The sequence below is a fragment of the Arachis stenosperma genome, chromosome 5 (assembly GCF_014773155.1).
Source record: "Arachis stenosperma cultivar V10309 chromosome 5, arast.V10309.gnm1.PFL2, whole genome shotgun sequence".
Taxonomy (NCBI): domain Eukaryota; kingdom Viridiplantae; phylum Streptophyta; class Magnoliopsida; order Fabales; family Fabaceae; genus Arachis; species Arachis stenosperma.
In genome coordinates, this window is record NC_080381.1 from 19,823,463 (window position 1) to 19,845,267 (window position 21,805).

The 21,805-nt window shown below is 34.1% G+C and overlaps 3 protein-coding genes across 7 annotated transcripts; 1 reads left to right on the forward strand and 2 right to left on the reverse strand.

The window, feature by feature from the left end:
* The first annotated feature begins 12,522 nt into the window (after positions 1-12,522).
* Positions 12,523-14,968, forward strand: LOC130980084 (hypothetical protein At1g04090-like). The gene is made up of 2 exons (XM_057903708.1): positions 12,523-12,973; positions 13,130-14,968. Exons 1-2 carry the CDS (start codon positions 12,745-12,747, stop codon positions 14,731-14,733), a joined length of 1,833 nt encoding a protein of 610 aa, XP_057759691.1. The 5' UTR covers positions 12,523-12,744; the 3' UTR covers positions 14,734-14,968.
* Positions 14,969-15,351: 383 nt separating this feature from the next.
* LOC130980085 (uncharacterized) lies at positions 15,352-17,758 on the reverse strand. 5 transcript variants are annotated; one of them, XM_057903713.1, is made up of 8 exons: positions 17,525-17,758; positions 17,326-17,416; positions 17,051-17,166; positions 16,885-16,944; positions 16,711-16,776; positions 16,413-16,531; positions 15,758-15,958; positions 15,352-15,649 (listed from the first exon to the last, which is right to left on the reverse strand). In XM_057903713.1, exons 1-7 carry the CDS (start codon positions 17,579-17,581, stop codon positions 15,946-15,948), a joined length of 522 nt encoding a protein of 173 aa, XP_057759696.1. In that variant the 5' UTR covers positions 17,582-17,758; the 3' UTR covers positions 15,352-15,649; positions 15,758-15,945. The 5 variants fall into 5 exon arrangements, with proteins under 5 accessions (XP_057759696.1, XP_057759695.1, XP_057759694.1 ...); XM_057903712.1 differs by having other exon boundaries at positions 15,370-15,667; XM_057903711.1 differs by lacking the exon at positions 16,413-16,531 and having other exon boundaries at positions 15,371-15,649.
* Positions 17,759-19,249: 1,491 nt separating this feature from the next.
* Positions 19,250-20,915, reverse strand: LOC130980157 (chalcone synthase 6-like). The gene is made up of 2 exons (XM_057903801.1): positions 20,611-20,915; positions 19,250-20,419 (listed from the first exon to the last, which is right to left on the reverse strand). Exons 1-2 carry the CDS (start codon positions 20,786-20,788, stop codon positions 19,428-19,430), a joined length of 1,170 nt encoding a protein of 389 aa, XP_057759784.1. The 5' UTR covers positions 20,789-20,915; the 3' UTR covers positions 19,250-19,427.
* Positions 20,916-21,805: the final 890 nt, after the last annotated feature.

The window sequence follows — 21,805 nt, forward strand, 5'->3', positions numbered from 1 at the left end:
AAGGAGTAAGAAGGATTGGATGAAGGCTGTAGGAAAGCAGAGAGACGGAAGGGAAGGCATCTTCATACACTTGTCTGAAGCTCTTACACCAATGATATACATAAGTATCACTATCTTTATCTTTTTATTTTCGTTCATCATCATCATATACATTTGAGTTTGCCTGACTAAGATTTACAAGATGACCATAGCTTGCTTCAATACTAACAATCTCCGTGGGATCGACCCTTACTCACGTAAGGTTTTATTACTTGGACGACCCAGTACACTTGCTGGTTAGTTGTGCGAAGTTGTGTAATGCCATGGTATTGAGCGCACCAAGTTTTTGGAGCCATTACCAGGGATTATGAGAGTTGTGAAAAAGTATAGTTCACAATTTCGCCGGCCAGTTCGGTTTTCGGTTCTAACATACAAAACTTGAACCAAACCGAACCGAACCGCTACTTTAATTTAAAGCCAAAAATGTCTTAAATAAAACCTAACCCTAATAACGCAATACCCTAACATTCTCACTCACTCTCCACTTCTGCGCCGCACAGCTCCTGGACTAGAGTGAGTCTCTCTCCACTTTCCTCCTCACATAGTCAGTTGGCCTCTCAAACCATTGCAGTCACGGCCTATCCATTTTCTTCCTTTCGCAGTTTGTACTCGCCCTTTCCCTCTCTTGCAGTCGCAGCCTCTCCCTTTCCTTCTCTTGCAGTTGAAGCCGCCGCCGTTCTTTGCACGTCGCCCGTCAGTTGCACTTCGTCGCCCGTCGTCCGTTCGTTGTTGAAGCCGTGTTGTTTGTCCAGTCTCTTCTTCTCTGTCATCCTCTGTAATGGAACCTAGGCCTCAGGTTTGTTTTTTTGTTCTGATTCTATTTTTTGTTAAATCTGATTTAGTCTTCCTATTAATTCTAATTTGTAATTAACACTTGGTTGGCTTGTTCTTGATTCTATGGTTGAGCTGTTGATTCTGATTTTGTTTTTTAATTTTGAATTTTTGTTCTGTTTTGATTTGGGGTAATTTTGATTTAGGGTTGATTTTGAACTTCTTGTTTATTTGATGATAATGCAGGAAAAAGGAAGGTGAAAGAGGAAGAATTTGTGGAATTGGTGCACCACATGAAAATTTTTAGAATTAGTTTGGTTGTATTTCTGATTGCCTTTTTTTTTTGCTACTTGATTTACTGAGTCTGATTTATGTTGTTTTAATTTTATTGTTGTTCTAATTTTGACATGTTTCTAATAATTTATTCAATTTTTCTTGGATATATATTATTATCTGGTTATGGTTCTCTTTGCTGAATTCAATCCTTGGAGATAATGATGATTGAGCTGTAAAACATAATCAACATATAATGAATTATGTTGCTGCAACATTCATATTTTTATAATATTTTTTTAGAAGACAGAGTTTTAAATCACCTGATTTATGTACAACGTATAGAAGTAATGGTTGATTGATAATAGTTGTTGTTTTATTTGTTTTGTTGTTTTACTTGTTAATTGATTCATTGATTATTTGATTTCATTGTTGCTGGTTGTTGTTTTCTTGCTGGTTCAGTGTTCATTGTTTTATTTGTTGTTCATTGTTTAGGGAAATTGCTTCTGATTGCTAGTTCACTGATCATTGTTTAATTTATTTGTTGTTCTGTTTTTAATCTATTTGTTGTTGTGTTTCTGCTCTTGAATTATTAGACCAAAGAAATTGGATTGATAGATAAAAATGATAGTAAAAAATGATAGTTTGTCTTATTTGTATAACACTTGTAGCTTTGTCCTAATTAAGTGTTTCGCAGTGCCGTTTTTCATCTATAAAGGAATTGCTGTGGTTTTCTTTGAATATGAATATCTTGATAAGATTGGGATCTTTGAATCAGTGACTTTCCTTTTGTTGAAAATTATAGTTGCATTAGTAAAATCGTATATATGATATATGTGTCCTTATATAAGCATCTTCTCATCATGAAACTATTGCACAACAAAATAGTGAAGAAGAGTTTGATTTATATTCTTTGCAGTTGAATTGCTCCAACACATTTCTCACCTTCCTACTTTTGTTGCAGGAGTAGCTTTTTGGGCTGCCTTGACCACTTTCCTCTTGCTCTTTGCTTATCCATATCCTCCACTTCTAATTAAAAACAGAGTTTCATGCTTCTTTTGCTGATCTTGCGTTGATGATTTTTAGCAACTTTTCACCCATTAACATCCATATTTGTTTCATTTTTCTTCTTCTATAATGTGAATGAATGTATACATTATTGCTTATTGCTTAAATTTTACTAGATCAGAACTTTGTTAGCTATTGTATATTTGTGTTTGTTGATTTCAATGTTATGACTTTGTGAAATAGTATGGTAGTATTTTTTCTGAATTGATTGAAAAAACCGAACAAACCGAACCGAACCAAACCGATTTTAATTGGTTTGGTTTGGTTCGGATGGCCTTGATAAAAAAACCGAACCAAACCGAACCGCAGTTTAATTAGACGATCGGATCGGATGACTTTTCTCTCAAAAACCGAACCAAACCGCACCGCGAACACCCCTAGTGTCGTCCCTTCTTTCTTCCCTCTCCTTCTTCCCCGAGCCCCCACTTCCCTCTTTCCCTTTCTTTTATTTCCCCTCTCTGTATTCGCGTGAGTGTAATTGGAGTTGGGTTAGGTTTCTGATTTAAAAATTAAGGTTTTGTAAGGGTATAAGAATAAAATAATTTTTTTTATAAAATTAAAGGATAAAATAATAATTTTAGAAATTAAATGTATTTTATTAAAATTATTTAAAAATGTTATTTATTAATATATCGTTGAGTTTAAATAATTATTTTTAATTTAAATTATGAAATAAACAGATTAATTATACTTTATAAAATACAGTTTAAACTCGAAATATTAATTATTTTAAATAAATTATTTAACTCTTTATTTTTTTATCACCAAAATTTTAATTTTAAATTATATAAATAACCAATTACAATAAAATATACAAGAATATTAATTAATTTAAACTCAAAATATTTATAAAATCAATTTAATCATTCTTAATAGATTATTTTTTAAAAATAAAAAACTCAAATTAAATCATAAATTATTCATAATAGAAGTTACTTACATTAAATTATACAATTCTTTTATATTTTTTAATTATCGAAATTATAATTTTAATTATACAAAAATTTAATTATAATAAAAATTATATAAAAATTCTAATTAATTTAAACTCCAACTATTATAAAAATTATATATAATTTTTAATTATTTTTAAATTTAAAGTATCATAAAATTTTATTTAAATAATTTTAGTGAAATAATTTTTTTAAAATAAAATTATCAACAAATATAATAAATCATAAATAAATTATTATTTAATTTTTTAAAAACTTGGGTTGTTACAAGTTTAGCATTGTTCGATGATGGCTCTAATGATGAGTGGTGTGGGCTATGGAGCACTAGGACTAGTAGAGAGAGGAAAAATTGACAAGTCTCTATGTTTTGTTTTGAAGAGAGGTTGTTGAAATTTTTTTGAAGTGTTAAAAAAATATTATCTTAAATTTTAGAGCGGGAATGAAACCAAAAATATATAATTGTTATAAATTATTTTAAATTTATTTCTTTTATAAATAATATTTGTAATATATTTATAATAATAATTTTGAGTGTTCTACAAATTTAATATTTATAGAAAAAATTATTTAAATTTGTATAATTATTTAAATAATATTAGAAAATTATTGTTTGATAAAAAATTATTGTAATAGTTAAAAAACCGTTCTTTAAAATAGTCAAAGAGAACGTTTTATTTTGTTGCTATAATGTAATGAAAAATTGAACTTCAACAGCAACACTGTAAAAACCGTTGTCTAAGACCATTTAATAGAACGGTTTTAAAGTGTAGCATTTTGGCAACGGTTTTTATGCGTTTCTTTTGTACAATTATTTAAACAATAATAAAAAACTGTTGCTTAAAACCAAATCATGGTAACGGTTATAAAACCGTTCTTTAAAATAGTCAAAGAGAACGGTTTTAGTTTGTTGCTATAAAATAATGAAAAATTAAATTCAACAGTAACACTATAAAAAACCGTTGTCTAAAACTATCTAAGAGAACGGTTTTAAGGCGTTGCAAAATTTAGCGTTGCTAAAGCCCATATTTATTGTAGTGAAATTTTACTCTTATATACCCTGTTTTAGACTAATTAAATTTGTCTCCGCTATATGAAAAGCATGAAAAGAGATGTGAACTTTTATTCTTTTATACAATAACTTAGGGACATAAGAAATAAAGTCTTATATGAATGTGATTATCTAATTAGGTGCCTTATGATCAATAGAGATTTCTTATGCGATTGAAATTGTTAGTGGTTTGATGATGGTACTTGATTATTTATTTTGATTGTTTTGATTTTAATATGTTTGTTATTGACGTTGTTGAGTTTTTTTTTTAATTATTTTGCCAAAATTAGGCTTAAATCCTTGATATTTGAATGTGACTGATCCACTGCTAAATAAAAATATATATTGAGAATTGTTATACATTTTGGTGACTCTCATCAAATCAAACGAGAACAATGGCCAAAAAGCTTGTATATATAGTCTGAATGATTAAATTTTTATTATTGTTGAATTTTTTTCGAACTAAATTGTTGTGGCTTTGAGCTCAATTGTTAAATTTTTGTTATTTTAAATTTTTTCCTTAACTGCAATATTAAAATTTTGTTATTGTATTAAATTTAATTGTTTAATTTTTGATGTTATTACTTCTTTTTAATAAAAATGGCATCAAATGAACTTTTTCCAAAGACTTTTTCTTCGTGCTCCAGATAATGAAGATGATAATATGAACACTTGTGAAATTCGAGAAGATTTTTTTATAGATGTAAAATATAACGATTATTAAATGACTTGTTCAGATTTTAGTTAATTAGATATTTATTGCAGTAGGTTAGTTGTTATATTTGCTGCTTGAATTTATTTTAATATCGTATAAACTTGTGAGTTGTGAATTTGTGTTTTGGTTTGTGAGTTGAACAGTAAATTTGTGTTATAAGTTCTGACTTTTAACTTGTTATAATTTATATTAACCATGGGTAATTTGGTTTATCTGGGATTTATTTCATTATTTATGAAATTAATTTTTTGTTATCAGATTTATTATCTTTTTTTATTTTTTAATATATGATGATTAATAATTTTTTAAAAGATTTAAAATTTAAGTTTATTGTCAGATTTACCTAGGGGTGTTCATGGATCGGATCCAATCTACATATCTGCGGTGTTTATCCGAATTCGATCCGAAAATTGCTAATATGGATCCGATCCACAAGGTTATCGGATCGGATCAGATCCGGTCTGCACACTAATAGGATCGGATTGCGTATTTTGTGTAAGTATCCGCATATCTGTGTATTCGCAAAAATAAAGAAAAAATAATTAAATATTCCTTTTATATATGTTTTATTTCAATTAATAATTATCATATATGTTGTATTATTTTAAGAGTAAACATATTTAAAAGAATAGAAAAAATGAATTTTATAGATAACTTTTTAATAAAAATAAGCTTTTAAAAATATTTTTGTGTTTTGCGGATATAGTCAATATCCGATCCAATCCGCAAATGTGCGGATCGGATCCAAGCTTAAAAACTGCGGATATTGGATCCGATCCGATGATTTTAGTGCGGATTAGATCAAAATTTTGGTCATATCCAATCCGATCCGCGTTCATCCCTAGATTTATCCACCGATAATTATTAATTTATTTATTAATTAATAATATATTATTGTCGGATTTACTGGAAAAAAACCCGACCGTAAAAATCGCCAACAGAAAATTTTTTTACGGTAATTAGCAGCGGACGAAAAAATCCGCCGGTAATTGAGGTTTATACCGTTAAATTTATTCTGACGGTAAACATATTACCAACAGATTTTTTGATAAATCTGCCAATAAATCTGACGGTATTCAATGTTTTTCTTCATGAAAAAAAGTGTGCTAATTGTCCCCAATCCCCATCCATTAAACTTAATTCAGATGACTTTGTGACGAAGGACGAGAAGATGACATGTGGAGAAATTTTCAGAAATCATAAAATGTTTTTAGCGGCCTATAATACTAACTTCAGCACTTGTATAGTGATGTTTACTGAATTTTAGAATATCTGTTTGAATTAGATTTTTTGGTGACTAAAATAAACTAAACAAAGAAAAACAAAACAAACAAACCAAGGAACTACTTAAATAGAGGGACAGTCCCATTTAAGACTACTCTTAAACTCATCCCAAGATGAAAGAAGCTCCACATGCAAAAGTTGTAACTTCATCGCCATCTTTGCCATAGTATCTACCACCGTGTTTGCATCTCTCATAATCAAACGAAAGTCAACATGCCAATTCCAATGCATGATATCTCTTATTTTGAGCACCAATGGATCAATAAACCCAAAACCATCTTGAGTAACAAGATTAAATATTTCCACACAATCCGTCTCACAAATAACATCTCGTTGACCCACATCCCAAGTTAAGAGATATCCTCTCCAAATAGCAAACAATTCTCCTTGAAGAATACTATTACTCTCAATCATTCCCAAACACCCCCTTTGCCAACTCCCATTACAATCTCTAATAACATAAGCAAAACCAACACTATCACCCGAACCAAAATAACTAGCATCACAATTAATCTTAAAAGTACCAATGGATGGAGGATTCCAAAAACCATTTAGAGTAGAGGGAAGGGACATATGTTGTAATGCAAAAATATTCCTAAGCTCCTTTTCTAAAGTTAATGCCAGACAAATTACTTTTTCTAGAGGCCAAGTTTCATGAGGATTAAAGATGTCATTATTCCTTACTCGCCATATCCACCAAAGTCCCGAAAAGAACTTGAACGGATGCTCTCTGCTATGATATAAGAACCAGTTCTTCAAATCCAAAGGATGACAATAAATATCTAACCTATGCCAGACAAGCTGAGCTTTTGGACAATCCAGAATACAATGTAAAAATGATTCCTGGCTAGAAAGACATCTTAGACACCTATCCGATGATGACGTCCCTCTTCTAAAGTGAAAACTTGTAGTAGGAAGAGCCTCCTTAAGACACAACCAAGCCAAAAATTTATGCTTTTCCGGAACAAGCTGACGCCAAAGCTAAAGCCAATTCTCCCGCTCCTCCCAACCAAACAACTGCTTACACAACCACAAGTAACCATTGTGTGAGTCATAGACTTTGGCAACAGACCAACACCAATACCAACCCACTTCCGGACCTGCATGTTCATCTAGATTGTAAGAGAGAATATTACCTTTCAGATTTTGAGATAGAGGAGAATAAAGAGTATCCAAATGCCACCTACCAACCGACCAAATATCCTGTATCCGGAGATTCGAATCAGAAATATGAACATAATTCATCTCATTAGATAACCGTCCTTCTCTCCTCCAGCTAGAAAACTAAAAATTATGGTTCAAATCTCCAATACACCAACCAAACCCATCCTTCAACACTTCCCAAGCCTTGCAAAGACACCTCCAAATGGGAGAGTCCTTGTTCTTAGGATAACTAAAATAGTCATACAGAGATGATCGGTATTTGGCATCCAATAATTGGACTCATAGCTTGTTTGGCTGCTGGAAAAAGTCCAAACTAGCTTCCCAAAAAGAGCAATATTTACACAATAAGGATCTCTAATCCCCAAACCTCCATATTTTTTTGGAGTAACCAGTACCTTCCAACTAACAAGATTCAATCCTCTTCCATCAACTTGTCATTTCCAAAGAAAATTCCTTATCATAGACTCCAATTTACTAATGATTCTATTGGAAAAAAATAGAGACCTGCATCTGGTACGTGAAAATAGTGACTGCAATAGAATTAACCAAGCAGAGTCTACCAGCCCGATTGAGTAAACTCCCTTTCCAGCTTGCTAGCCTACTCTGAATCTTATCCAGGACACCATTGAAAGCTGAACGAGTCACCCTAGAATGGCTAAGGGTAACTCCAAGATACTTGCCTAAGTCCTGGACAAATCTGATAGAGGATAACCCAGTGAAAACCTCTTTCCTTGTTGCAGAGACATTCTTAGAGAAAAGCGCTTTAGACTTCTCCACATTAATCTTCATCTCAGATGCTTTGCAAAAAGTCTCTAAAACCAACATCACATTTTGCACTTGTCTCTTCGTAGCTTTACAGAATAGAAGCAAGTCATCCACAAATATTAAGTGGGATATTCTTGGTCCCCCTCTAGAAATAGCAACTGGCACCCACAAGCCCAAATCAACCTAATGACTAATAAAGCATGCCAATCGCTCCATACACAGCACAAAAAGATAGGGTGACATAGGGTCTCCTTGTCTAAGACCTCGGCTAGGAGTAAAGCCATTCATATGATTCTCATTCCAAAGAATAGATAAGGAAGAAGCAGTGACATAATTCATAATCAAATTAATTGTAAGAATAGGAAAACCAAAGTTCTTAAGGGTATGAGCTAAAAACCTCCAGTCAACTCTGTCATAAGCTTTCTCCAGATCAAACTTAAAGGCCAGTGTGCCTTTCTTTGATTTAGTCTTCTTCATAAAATGGAGGACTTCTTGAGCAATAATGATGTTGTCAGGAGTTTCTCGTCCCGGAATAAATCCTCCTTGAAGCGGGCCAACAATCTTTGCAAGATGAGGATGAAGCCTATTAACAAGGACCTTTGTGATGATCTTGTAAACTACATTGCAGAGACTAATCGGCCTGAAATCTTTCATAGATACCGGTGATTCAACCTTTGGAATAAGAGTCAGTAAAGTCTCCAACATTCTCAGATCAAGAGTAACACCGGAGAATGTCTGCTTAACCATCTTCCAAACATCAAGACCAATGATCTCCCAATATTCTTTGAAGAAGAAAGCTTGAAACCCATCAGGACCCGGAGTTTTAAAAGAGTTCATGTAAAAAACAGCTGTTTTGACTTTCTCCATAGTAACTGGTGTCGTAAGATTATTGCAAGCTTCCTCATTCAGAGAAGGAAGAGGCACATCACCAAGGCAACCCAAATCAACATCATTCAAATGACAGAATAAGCTTTTATAGAAAGACTCTGCTTCTTGACTTAGAACCTCTGGATCAGTTTCCCACACTCCATCCTTGAGAAAAAGGCCATGAATCTTATTATGCTTCCTTCGTGCAAGAGTTTGAATATGAAAGAATCTTGTATTCCTATCCCCGAACCTTACCCACTGCTCTCTGGACTTTTGGAGCCATAGGAGCTCTTCTTGCACTAGAGTATTATTATAATCATCAAGCAATTGTTGCTCTTTCTGACGCAAATAAATATTATCCACCACTTCCAAACACTCTTGTAAATAATTAATATGCTGCTCTAATTCACATTTCTTAACAAAAATGTTACCAAATACCTTCGAGTTAAACTCTAGTGAATTCTTCTGTACTTCTGAAAGCTTGCCATGAATCCCTCTATTACCAGACCACCATGATTGATTCACAATATCCCAATACCCAGGATGAGTAGCCCAAGCAGCAACAAATCGGAAAGATCGATTCCCTTTAGGCTGAGGATGACCTTTACAACGCACCAGAATAGGGCAATGATCAGACTGAAGCCTATTTAAAACTTCTGCATAAGCATCTGAAAAGATAGATAACCAACTACTATTTATACAGACTCGATCAAGCTTTTTTGCCACATCAACATAATTTTTCACCCTCCTGTACCAAGAAAACCGCCTCCCAATAGTCTTCAGATCAAACAAACCACTATCCTCAAATGAAGTAGCAAACATGTCTGTTCTTTGATGAGAAAATTGACAGCCCTTAGATTCATGAGAAAATTTGACTTCATTAAAATCACCAAGAACAATCCAAGGTCCTTTAAAAACCATGGATTGTGCAACAAAATAATCCCAAAGGAGAACCCTTTTATTAAATTGAGGACTGCCATAAATACCACTACACCTCCAAATTAAATTATCAAATTGAACTTCCACAGTAACACCCTGATCAAAAGCATCAATGAACTTACAACAAACACCCTTCATAGAGGATAGAAACTAAATACCTCCCTTATGCCCTTCTACTTCTACTATACCAATAGAGTGATACCCCAACCTTTTCCAAAACAATTTTAAATGCTGAAAAGGGGAGTGAGTTTCAACCACAATAAAGAAAACAGGTCTAAATTTCCTAACAAGTTCCTTACAATGCATCCGGGCTAACTTATTAGAAGCACCCCTAATATTCTAAACAATCATATTCAAACTATCCATAAATAATAGGGACAGAATAAATAAGAAGATAAACTCTAAACAGAATCACCAACCTCAAAAGGTGGTTTGTCCTGCAGTACTAGCACACTCTGATCCTCAATAATTGCCACATTCGACCCCCCTAACACTGCACCTGCCATGCTTCCATCTACTAAGGTTTCCTCTGTTGTGCCACCATTTTTATCAACTGGCGAGTTCTGTAGGGAGGAAGGCCAAAGACGCTTCCGTAGAGAAATTTTACGATGTGCAGGAGTTCTGCACGATGGAGATGGCACAATTTCATATTTTTCTCGCTTCCCCATCCTAATGCCAATTGATTTGCCTCCATCACCATGCAAATTGGGCCTTGGAACCCTTCTCGAACCATACTTGTGTTGTTTTCCATCTTGGTCCTTTAAACTTGATGACTGGCCCATTGTGAATTTTCTCTTATGCAGCACTTGTTGCCAGCCCTCTCCATCATCCATGCATGCCTCATTAACATGACCATCAGCACATGAGGAGCCAATAATTCCGTAACCACATCCTTCTCTTTAACAACTCCTAATTTTTCACCCAAATCACGAGCTTCTGATTCAGCCTCTTTTTGAATCTCATGATTGTTGTGTGGCACTAGTGTCGGGGCTTCATTATTTTTTCCATTACCAAAGGAATTTCTGTTTCTTTCTAAGGACTCCTTCTTCATGCACAACGATTTATCATGCCCATACCGTGCACAAGTAGCACAAATCAGCTGTAAACTCTCGTACTCCACTTCATGAGTCACACCCTCCACTATAATATGTTTGATTACAGGCAACCCAAGATTAATTTGAACACAAGCTCGGGCAAGCTTAGTGGCCAAATCTACTTTCACCGGAACCCCTATTGCAGATTCACAGCATTGCTTATTCTTGGTAGCACCAAATTGGAAGTCCCGAGACTCGCATCCATACCAGCGTTGATCCAAAAGATTTTTCGCATGGCCTAAAATCCACATCCCATGGCTTTACTGCAACATAGTGACTGTCTATCAACCACGGGCCACCAAGAATGACTTTCTCACGATCTGCAACAATATCAAATTTAACCAAAAAATACGCAAATCCCACATCCAACAAATCAAACCCTCATTTGATGTGCCATACTATCCGAAGCTTATGCATGAGAGCCGTGTAGCCATAATGCTTATCCAGCACCTTGATCACAATGGCTTCCTTATAAGGTTCAGCTAGACAGCTCTTTGCCTCCTTGGTAAAACTGACACTTGGTGGACGAGAATCACCCTGCTTACCTGTCATTGTCGCGATACCATCCCCAGATAAAGACCCTACTAATGCAAAGGCCTTAGACTTTTCTGTATCAATGACTTTTCTGTATCAATGACCATGGATGGCTTTTCTAACCCCTCTTGAAAAGAACCCTCCTTAACACCGGATACACACCCATCCATGCTCTCCCCCTTATCTCTTCTGATGGCATGGCCATCTTCTTCACCGTGTTTCACCCTCAACCGCTCGTTCTCGCTCTCTCCTTCTCTCATTCTCCTTGAGTACGGAGTACGTACTCTTTCTCTGCTAGGGTTTTTTTTTTTTATCTTATTCTCCTTTTGTTGTTGTTTGAATTAGTTTTGACGTTGAATATAAATTTTTGGAGATGAAAATAGACTCAAAAGGGGATATGGCTACATATCTTTAAGATCCAAGAGTTAGAGTCTCCACCGTGAGTTTAGAAAAATAAATTGTTTTGTAGATAGACTGGGTTTTACATAGGCATGATTTACAATATAATTGTCATATAATGAAAATTCAGGTGTAGTTAATTTTATGTGAAGTTGATAATTGAAAATCGTTAAATTATTTAATAGATTTGACTAAATTCTCATCTAATCATCTAACAATTCTCATCTATCAACTTTACATAAAATTAACTTCACCCATATTTTCACCTTATCATATATGTTCTTTTATCTTTTTGTATTTCTCTTAGTTTATTTACAGATTTTGATAGAATCATATTTTCTAAAATAATAATATCTGTATAACTTGATTTTTTTTTTTTTTGAGTGCTTCTTCCCCGTTGTTTATAAGAAAACAAAAATTCAATGTCTTAACGGCACTGTTTAGCAAAAATCCAATAGCGTTAACGATTAAAATTGTGATCTAAAAACTAAAAAAGTTGACATCAAATATAATATCAATTTTGTTTGAATTTAGCAGGTGTTGGTTGACGATTAGACTACTAGTCCAATCCCATGGGAACGGGAATAGATACCAATTCAGAAAGGAAAGCGTGGTTAATTAGGGTCCTCAACTTTAGGGGTGGCAAGAATCAAACAAACCCAACCCAACAAGTAAACCGAAAGCAATGATAATAATTACAATTATAATACTTGAATGCGACAGATCGACGGCAATTAAATTACGAAGAAGCAAAGCATGGCCGGCGAGAGTGAAAGAATGCGAGGGCCCCATTAACTCAATGAGCCAGCGACCTTTGAATTTTGGAGCACTATGAAGAAGATCCACACTCTGATGATCATGGTGACTTCAACCATCAACCTCAACGTGAAGCTCCAATTTGCAACTCACCTGTTATTGCGGTTACTCCTCCACATGCCTCGCTTCACCTGCAAATGCTTCTCCTTCGTTTGGAACCGAACCACCACTCGCAACACCAATTATACCCTCGGTCTCCCTCAAACCTTTTCTCTCTCTGCTCCTCTTCCTCAATGGCCACAAGGTAACTAGATTAATATTTATGATGTGCAATTACGGTTATGTAAATCTTAGTTAATTCTGTTAGCAAATCAAACCTTATTATACTGATTAGATATCTAGAGCTTAGATCTTAAATCTTAGTGATGAGTGCATTTTGTAACTGTATTTGTTATTGCAGGACAAGGTTTTGCTTCGGGAATTGTTAGCCTTGGGGAAATTGAAGTGTGTGAGATCACAGGGTTTGAGTTTGTTTGGAGCAGCAGTGATACAATAGACATTAGAAAATCTGTTGCATTCTATAAGCCTGTAGGAATACCGGATGGATTCCACGTTCTCGGTCACTATTGTCAGCCCTGCTACAAGCCCTTGAGGGGTTTTGTACTTGTGGCTAGGGAAGCAGAAGCTTCCAAATCCGAAAGTACTGAAATTCGCGACAGCGATGAATTGCCGGCTCTGAGGAATCCCCTTGATTATACATTGGTATGGTGTTCTAATGCAGGAGGCAAGGAAGTGTCGAATGGTTCTGGTTACTTTTGGATACCCCTGCCTCCTAAAGGATACAAAGCTCTTGGCTACTTGGTTACTAACAAGCCTGAAAAGCCTCATTTGGATGAAATTAGTTGTGTTCGTGCCGATCTCACTGATATATGTGACCCTTACCGTGCAATGTTTGATGCTAGTTCTGTGATTCCGGAGATTCCATTTCAGGTATGGAGTTTGAGACCGAGTGATCGTGGCATGTGGGGGAAAGGAGTTTCAGTAGGGACATTTTTCTGCAGTAGTTATTGGATCAAAGGAGAAGAGTTACCAATTGCATGCTTGAAGAATTTGAACTCAATGCTACCAGCAATGCCACAACTCCAACAAATACATGCACTCATAGAGCACTATGGTCCTACTGTTTTCTTTCATCCTGAGGAAGTTTACTTGCCATCTTCTGTTGAATGGTTCTTCAGCAACGGAGCGCTCTTGTACAGAAAAGGCACAACAATGGGTGAGGCCATTGATGCAACTGGCTCAAGTTTACCGGTTGGAGGGACAAACGATGGGGAGTTTTGGATAGATTTGCCGAATGATGATCGAAGGGAGTTTGTGAAACGCGGCGACTTGAAAAGTGCAAAATTGTATGCTCATGTGAAGCCAGCTCTAGGTGGAACTTTCACAGACATTGCCATGTGGGTTTTTTGCCCCTTCAATGGACCATCCACTCTGAAATTAGGAATTATGAGTATGCCTTTTAGCAAGGTTGGAGAGCATGTGGGAGATTGGGAGCATTTCACACTTCGGATATCTAATTTCACTGGAGAACTTTGGAGTATCTATTTCTCACAGCATAGTGGTGGTAAATGGGTGGATGCCCAAGATTTGGAGTATGTTGATGGCAACAAAGCTATTGTTTACTCGTCAAGAAATGGACATGCAAGTTTCCCACATGCTGGAACCTATATCCAAGGGTCTTCAAAGCTTGGAATTGGGATCAGGAATGATGCTACTAGAAGCAATTTGTATGTGGATTCTAGTTCTCAGTACGAGGTTGTTGCAGCTGAGTACCTAGGAGATGCTGTCACTGAGCCTCAGTGGTTGCAGTTTATGAGAGAGTGGGGTCCCAAAATTGTTTATGATTCAAAAACTGAGCTGGATAAGATCATCAATGCTCTGCCACTCAGGCTTCGAAGTTCATTCGAGAACTTAGTTAAAAAGCTACCAGTGGAGTTGTATGGTGAGGAAGGTCCTACAGGGCCAAAAGAGAAAAATAACTGGATAGGAGATGAAAGATGGTGAACTGATTCATATTCTTGTGTTCATATCACACCGATTGCTTTAATCGGCAAAGTCTGGGATAGTTTTGTAATTGTATTGTATTTGTATTATTTTTGTATAGTTGGGTGCACATACAAAGATTTATTTTTCTCCCTTTTCAAATACAGAGAGATTTATGTAATTCAATGGTTTAGAGCGGTGCTTCATTATTTAATATTTATGTAATGCTAATATTGATATGGTCATTATATCACTCTTGTTCTTGGTCTCTTAGGAACTGAATATAAACAATGATATATCAACCAGTATAAACTACGTGTATTATTATCACTACACGAAGTAGACGAGGGATATTAACAAGAATGAAAGAAATGAAATATTAAATATTAAATGTAGGACCTTTACTTTCTTCTTCAAATACTAAACACATCTCGGTCCTCAGAAAATGATATAAAAGTAGCCATTTTGTTTAATCATTTATATTAAGGAAAATAATATTCAATTCAGATTTTTCACATAATTATTGTCGGAGGAGTAAGACACGCATACATATTTTGGAAATACCAATACATGATAACTTTTTCGCCTTAGAAATTCCGATCGACGAGAAATATATATTGATATATTATAAGAAAATCAAGATAGGGAAAGTACCCTAAATAATTAATAAGACAGGCTCGTAATGTTTTGCTCAAAATCAATATGCCATTAGAATTTTCTCGAGTGTAAAGTTAGTTTACATCACCAAGCTTAAGCATCTATACATTGTAACAGGGTCATATATCTAAGTACCCTGAAACTAAACTATATACTTCATCAGCATCAGATTGATGAAACCTGATGCAACTCCTAAAAAGAAAAGAGAGTTGATTACAATTCTGTAGCCCTTAATGAAAATGGCCAAACTCTACCATTCATCAATGACAGGCCAAAATAGCTGCAGCACATAGAACATCTGTATATAGAACTCTTATAAATGTAATGAAATGAATGATAAAAATGGAAAGTAAATCATGAGTATATAAGTAAGAAAAGAAATTCAAACCTGGAGTCACAATTAGAAGGAGGTTCCTACAGAGGAGAATCCGGCAGCTTTTCTCTCCTTTAGAGTTGTAGCCAACCAGTCCAAGCCCTCATAAAGGCCATCTCCCTTAAGCGCGCAAGTGCCTTGTATGTGCCATTTTCTATTCTTCAGATCAAATAGACCAAGTCCTTCACATACTTCCATTGGTGTCATAGCTCCTCTCTAAAGAAAAAAGGGAAATATTTAACACTTATAATCAGACTTAAGCATAAGGCAAAGCTAAACGTAGTTTGTTCAAGAGGAAAACTCTGCTATTGTTATGGTATTAATAATTGTATACAGTGGTTAAAACAATTCTATAAGTTCACTTCATCCATCTGCTTGGTAAATATCCTGAATATCTCTAGTAATCAATCTATCTTGACATTGGAGACATAAATACAAGCCAAAATATGGTATGTGTGCATAGTATTATATTCCTTTATAATTATCTGCCCATTTGTTCATACATAAGGAGAGAGAAGGGCCACCTAAATGACTCTAAATTATCGTCCACATTGAGATGTAGAAGCTGTTTAACATTATTCGAGATGAAACTACAAGAGCAGCCTATATAATATATATCAGTGGCAGAGAGTTCATCTAGACCTTTCACATAAGGACCTCATGGTTTTACCTCTGGTTGATTTTACAACTGTGGGAAAGATCAAGAGGTGGTGTTTCAGGGCTGCTAGTCACATGCATATGAGCAAATTTATATCTCCTAACATGGTCCCTCAGCAAAATCCTTTTCGACTGAAGCATGCATGAAGTGGGGTAGGTCAGCAGTTTTTACACAGGTGAAATTTAAGAACAGATATTCCTAAATAAGCTTATAACCACTTGTTCAGGGAGGATTAAAAAGACATAACCTGAATCTAAAGTCAATCAGCTGAAATATCATAGACTAAAGAGAAAAAGTAACAAAGACATACCAGGTCCTGTTTATTAGCAAAGACCAAGATGACACTATTGAGCATAAAAGGGTCATTTATGATTGCCTGCAATTAACCCATTTAACCACTTAAATTTGTTTAAAATAACATGGTTATACACACACTCACTTTGTCACTCGCACATAATGATATTGAACCTATATTTGTTTTCACCTGAAATTCCTGCTTGGCTTGGCCAATTCTCTCGCGGTCCAGACTATCAACAACATAAATCTGCAAAAATGGCACACATCATGACACCAGCATATAAATAACAATCACAAGCCCATGGAAAGCATAGCAGAGCAAAAGAAAAACTTGTCTTAAGTTGAATTCATACCAGACCGTCAGTGTTATTGAAATAGTGCTTCCAGAGTGGCCTTAACTTCTCTTGGCCACCCACATCCCAAACAGTGAATATCACATTCTTATACTGAACTTTCTCCACATTGAATCCTAAAAAGAATATGTAAAGTCATACATACATGCATACATACATAGATTGATAGTTTAATACAAACATGAAGCAACAATTAAAGGTAGCAAAATCAAATATTTAGGGTATAAAGAGGAATTAAAGTTAATTGAGGTTAGGAAACACATGAAAGGACGGACCAATAGTAGGAACAGTAGAAAGAACCTCTCCAATGTGAAGCTTGTAGAGTATGGTGGTTTTGCCAGCTGCGTCAAGACCAAGCATCACAACCTGAAAATCAATCCATCAAAAATAAATTAATATTATAGATAGGTAGATTAGATTATCATGCAAACAACAACACAATCAGAAATAGAAAGAGAGAGGAACCGCACCCACCCGCATCTCGGAGTTGCCGAAGAAGGCGTCGAATAGCTTCCGAAAAGCTTGACCCATGCTTATGCCTTGTTTGGAATTTTTACGATTTGTTAGAGAATGATCAATGAACTAAGAAACTCTCAGCGTTTTTTTTTTTTTTTGGTTATCGACAGTGAACAAAGGAAGTGGGGTTAGCGTTGCCTTGTGCTTTCTTCCTTTCTTTTCTAAGAATTTTCTTCCCATCTTCCAACAACATAAAATTCAAACGAAACTATGGAATATTTCTATGCTTATCTTTAATTAAAATCTAATATTAATAAATAATTTAATTATTAGGACACTTATTATTCTAACTGTTTTTAAAAGACTAGATATCATTATTGACCGCTGCTAGCTCTATCTCGTGCAACACTCAACTTTCGATCAGAATAAGGTAATTGATATGGTATCTAAAAAATTATGCTTAATTTATTAAAAAAAAGTTAAAATTAATATTTAATTTAAAAATAAATAATTTTTAAAATTTTAAAATTTATTATAAAAAAATTATGCAAAATTTAGATATTAATTTATAAATATTATAGAATTGGTTTAAAAAAATGTATAAAAATCATAGTTGGAAAATCATAAGAAGCTATAATTTTTTTATAGTATTTTTTTATTCTGTATTTTTTAATTATTATTAAAATAAATAAATAATTTTAAATGTTATAAATATATAATTATAAATATTATGTATATAAAATTAAAAATATTAAATTAAATAAAATAATTTTATATTATTATCTTTTTTGTATGACTCTTTAATAATGTAGATGTATATTTATAGCTTTCTATTAAATAAACGATAATATTAGAAAGTTAAGAATCTAAAGTTATTTATTTAATTTAATATTATGATTATATATTTATTAAATTTAATATTATTTTAATAATAATTAAAAATATAAAATAAAATAAACAATAATTTAAAAATGAAATAAAAATACCTTTAAATTGTTTTAAATTATTTATTTATTTTTTCTCAATTGTTTTTATAAATAATTATCTATTAATTTAGAATCAAGAATAATAGTTACACAAAATCTCTCTGTTTTTAGGGACTCAAGTAAGCTTTTCTATTGGTCTTTAATTTGTTATCTTTGCTGATTATAAGATTAATTATTATTGAATTGAACAGAAGCACTCTGGCTCATCTTATTATCAGCTTATATTTCAATTTAAAACTGAAGGATACAACTTATTAGTTGCCATATCAAATCTTTCGATACATATATATATACACTAACTAAGAATTTAAGCTTTCTCACTTAGATTCAACGAGTAAAACAAAAATGCCTAACAAAAGCAGTTGTCCACATTTTCTATTAGCATCATCCATAACCCGAAGTAGATAGCCTGTCAACATCTCATATTTTTCTAATTTGGAGCTTGGCTATGCTTGTACATTCTAATTTCTAAGGGGGCCATGCACCCTCAATTTAAAATTTTTTATGTATATAATCCTTTAACTTTTATATTGATCCCCTTATTTTTATTTTTTTTCTTTTTCTAAAGTGATATTTTTTTTATATTTTCCCCTCCAAAAAACTAATTTAGCTCCGTCCCTGGCTGTTTGCCGATGGTACATCTCAAATCTGCTATATTAATTACGTTCTAATTTAAAAAAAAAAAAAAAAACTTAACTCATTCCAAAAAAAAAAATAATAAATGTAGAAATATTCAACTGAATATGTATCACGCTACAATTGAATAGCCATTATACACTGTTTAATAGCATAATGTATAAAGAAATTAAAGATCAAGACACAAATGTTTCTCGGCCATAAAACTATTAGCCATACATTATTTAGCAGAAACACATCAGATACATATATAAAATAAAATAAAATAAATAATAAGCTCATTAATTTACTCGACCTTTTTATATAGCCACACTATGCAAAACCACAGTTTCAATAGTGAGGCCAGGTCCAAAGCCAAACAAGACACCCCATTCAAGACCTTCACCGGTGGTTTGAAGGCCTTGTTGAAGTGATTTGTTTCTCATGTGATCCAAGATGAAGAGGACACAAGCACTGGACATGTTTCCATAGTCGCTAAGAACATCACGTGTGGCTCTCAACTTGTGAGGTTTCAACTTGAGCTTGTCTTCAACCTGGTCCAAGATTGCAGGGCCACCAGGGTGAGCAATCCAGAAGATGGAGTTGTAATCAGAGATTCCCAGGGGATCAAAAGCTTCAGTGAGTGCTTTGTTAATGTTCTTGGAAACAATGCCAGGAACATCCTTGAGAAGATGGAATGTGAGTCCAACTTCACGAAGGTGGCCATCAATGGCGCCTTCGCTGTCGGGAGCGAGAGTCTGAGCAGTCCAAACAAGCTCGAAGACAGGCTTCTCGATCTGAGGCAGAGGATCGGAACCAACAATGAGTGCAGCAGCGCCATCACCGAACAATGCTTGCCCAACAAGACTATCCAAATGTGTTTCGCTTGGACCGCGGAAAGTCACGGCGGTTATCTCAGAACAAACCACCAGCACACGAGCACCCTTGTTGTTCTCCGCCAAGTCCTTCGCCAAACGGAGCACCGTGCCGCCAGCGAAGCAGCCTTGCTGGTACATCATGTACCTCTTCACGGACGGACGGAGGCCTAAGAGTTTCGTCAGTTGGTAATCGGCGCCGGGCATGTCAACGCCGCTTGTGGTGCAGAAGATCAAGTGTGTTATCTTTGACTTTGGTTGACCCCACTCCTTTATGGCTTTCGTTGCCGCCTCTTTTCCCAGCCTTGGAACCTCCACAACCACCATGTCTTGCCTTGCATCCAGCGATGGTGCCATGTATTTGCACATGTTAGGGTTTTCTTTCAAGATCTCTTCCGTTAAGTACATATATCTCTTCTTGATCATTGATTTGTCGCCTGTAAGAAATAATTGACATCGATTACTATCACCAATTCATCAAATCAAATATGTTAGGAGTCACCTTATATCATTGGTGCTTTAACGTGATAAACCTTTATTTTAGTTATAGACCTAATTCGAGTAATTGGAGTTTAATTAAAAAAAGTGAGTGATACGATGATGAAAATAAGATTATTAGAATACATACACATGCGTTGAAACTTCTCTTTAAGTTCGGTCATGTGTTGGCTGTTAGTGATTCTGAAGTAATAATCTGGATAAGTGCTTTGATCAACACAGTTTTGTGGTGTTGCTGTGCCAATAGCCATTATAGTTGCAGGGCCTTCAGCCTTTTGAGCCTTGCGAATCTCAGATACATTCACCATTTTCTTAGCTTCTTTGGGGTGTATGGCAAAGCAAGCTAAGCTAGCAAGATAGCACTGCGAAATATATTATTAGGATTAATGAAGGAAATGCAGTAGCTAATAATTAAAGGGTGTGTTGTGTTGCTCACTTGTTAGTGGAAGATGGGGTTTTATATGCACCATTGTAACGAAAGATTTATGGATAGGTGGGTAGCTGAGTTTCACGTGCTACCTTACCATTATTTCCATGTCATAATGTAATATTTCCAAGAACAATTATAGAATGCCTTTTTTTTTTCGTGTTTAAATTGATGAGAAAGGGAGGACTTAATTGTTTCCGTATGAACTTCTCAAAATCATGGATTCAAAATGTGGAATAGTCATCCATTTAGGCAATTGTCAAATTGAATTGACACCAAAATAATGATCAAATTGAATGGTCTATATATTACCTCTTTTAAGTGTGATTTTTTGTTGAGCGATATATGTTAACATAGAAATATATGTGCATCGAATGGTTTTTTTAAGAATAACATTAAAATCAAATTTAAAATCGCTAATTAAGGAGGAAAATATTGTTATTTCAAACAATAATCATGTCATGTGTGTTGTTGAATAACACAGTCTGTTTTATAATAACAAAATAAAATAATGTATATACATAATAAATAATATAAAAATAATAAGTGTTATAAGTAGTCATACATTACGAAAAAAATATTAAGTACCGTTAAATTTATTATCGAAAAAATAAATAAAATTCAATGATAAATTAATTACTATAAAAAAATAATTAGACGGTATAAATTTTACTGGTAAATATTTACTGTTAGCTCGAAAAATCAATTGATTACTAGCGAATTTTTCTGCCGCTATTATTGGCGCACTAATACCGTCGAATTATTCCTATGATTATTTTAACGATAATATCAATTTTTTTAAATTTGAAATAAATGATCAATTTTAATTTTAATTTTAAATTTTTTTTACACAATTAGTAATCAATTTATAAATAATAAAAAAATTATTTAAAATAAA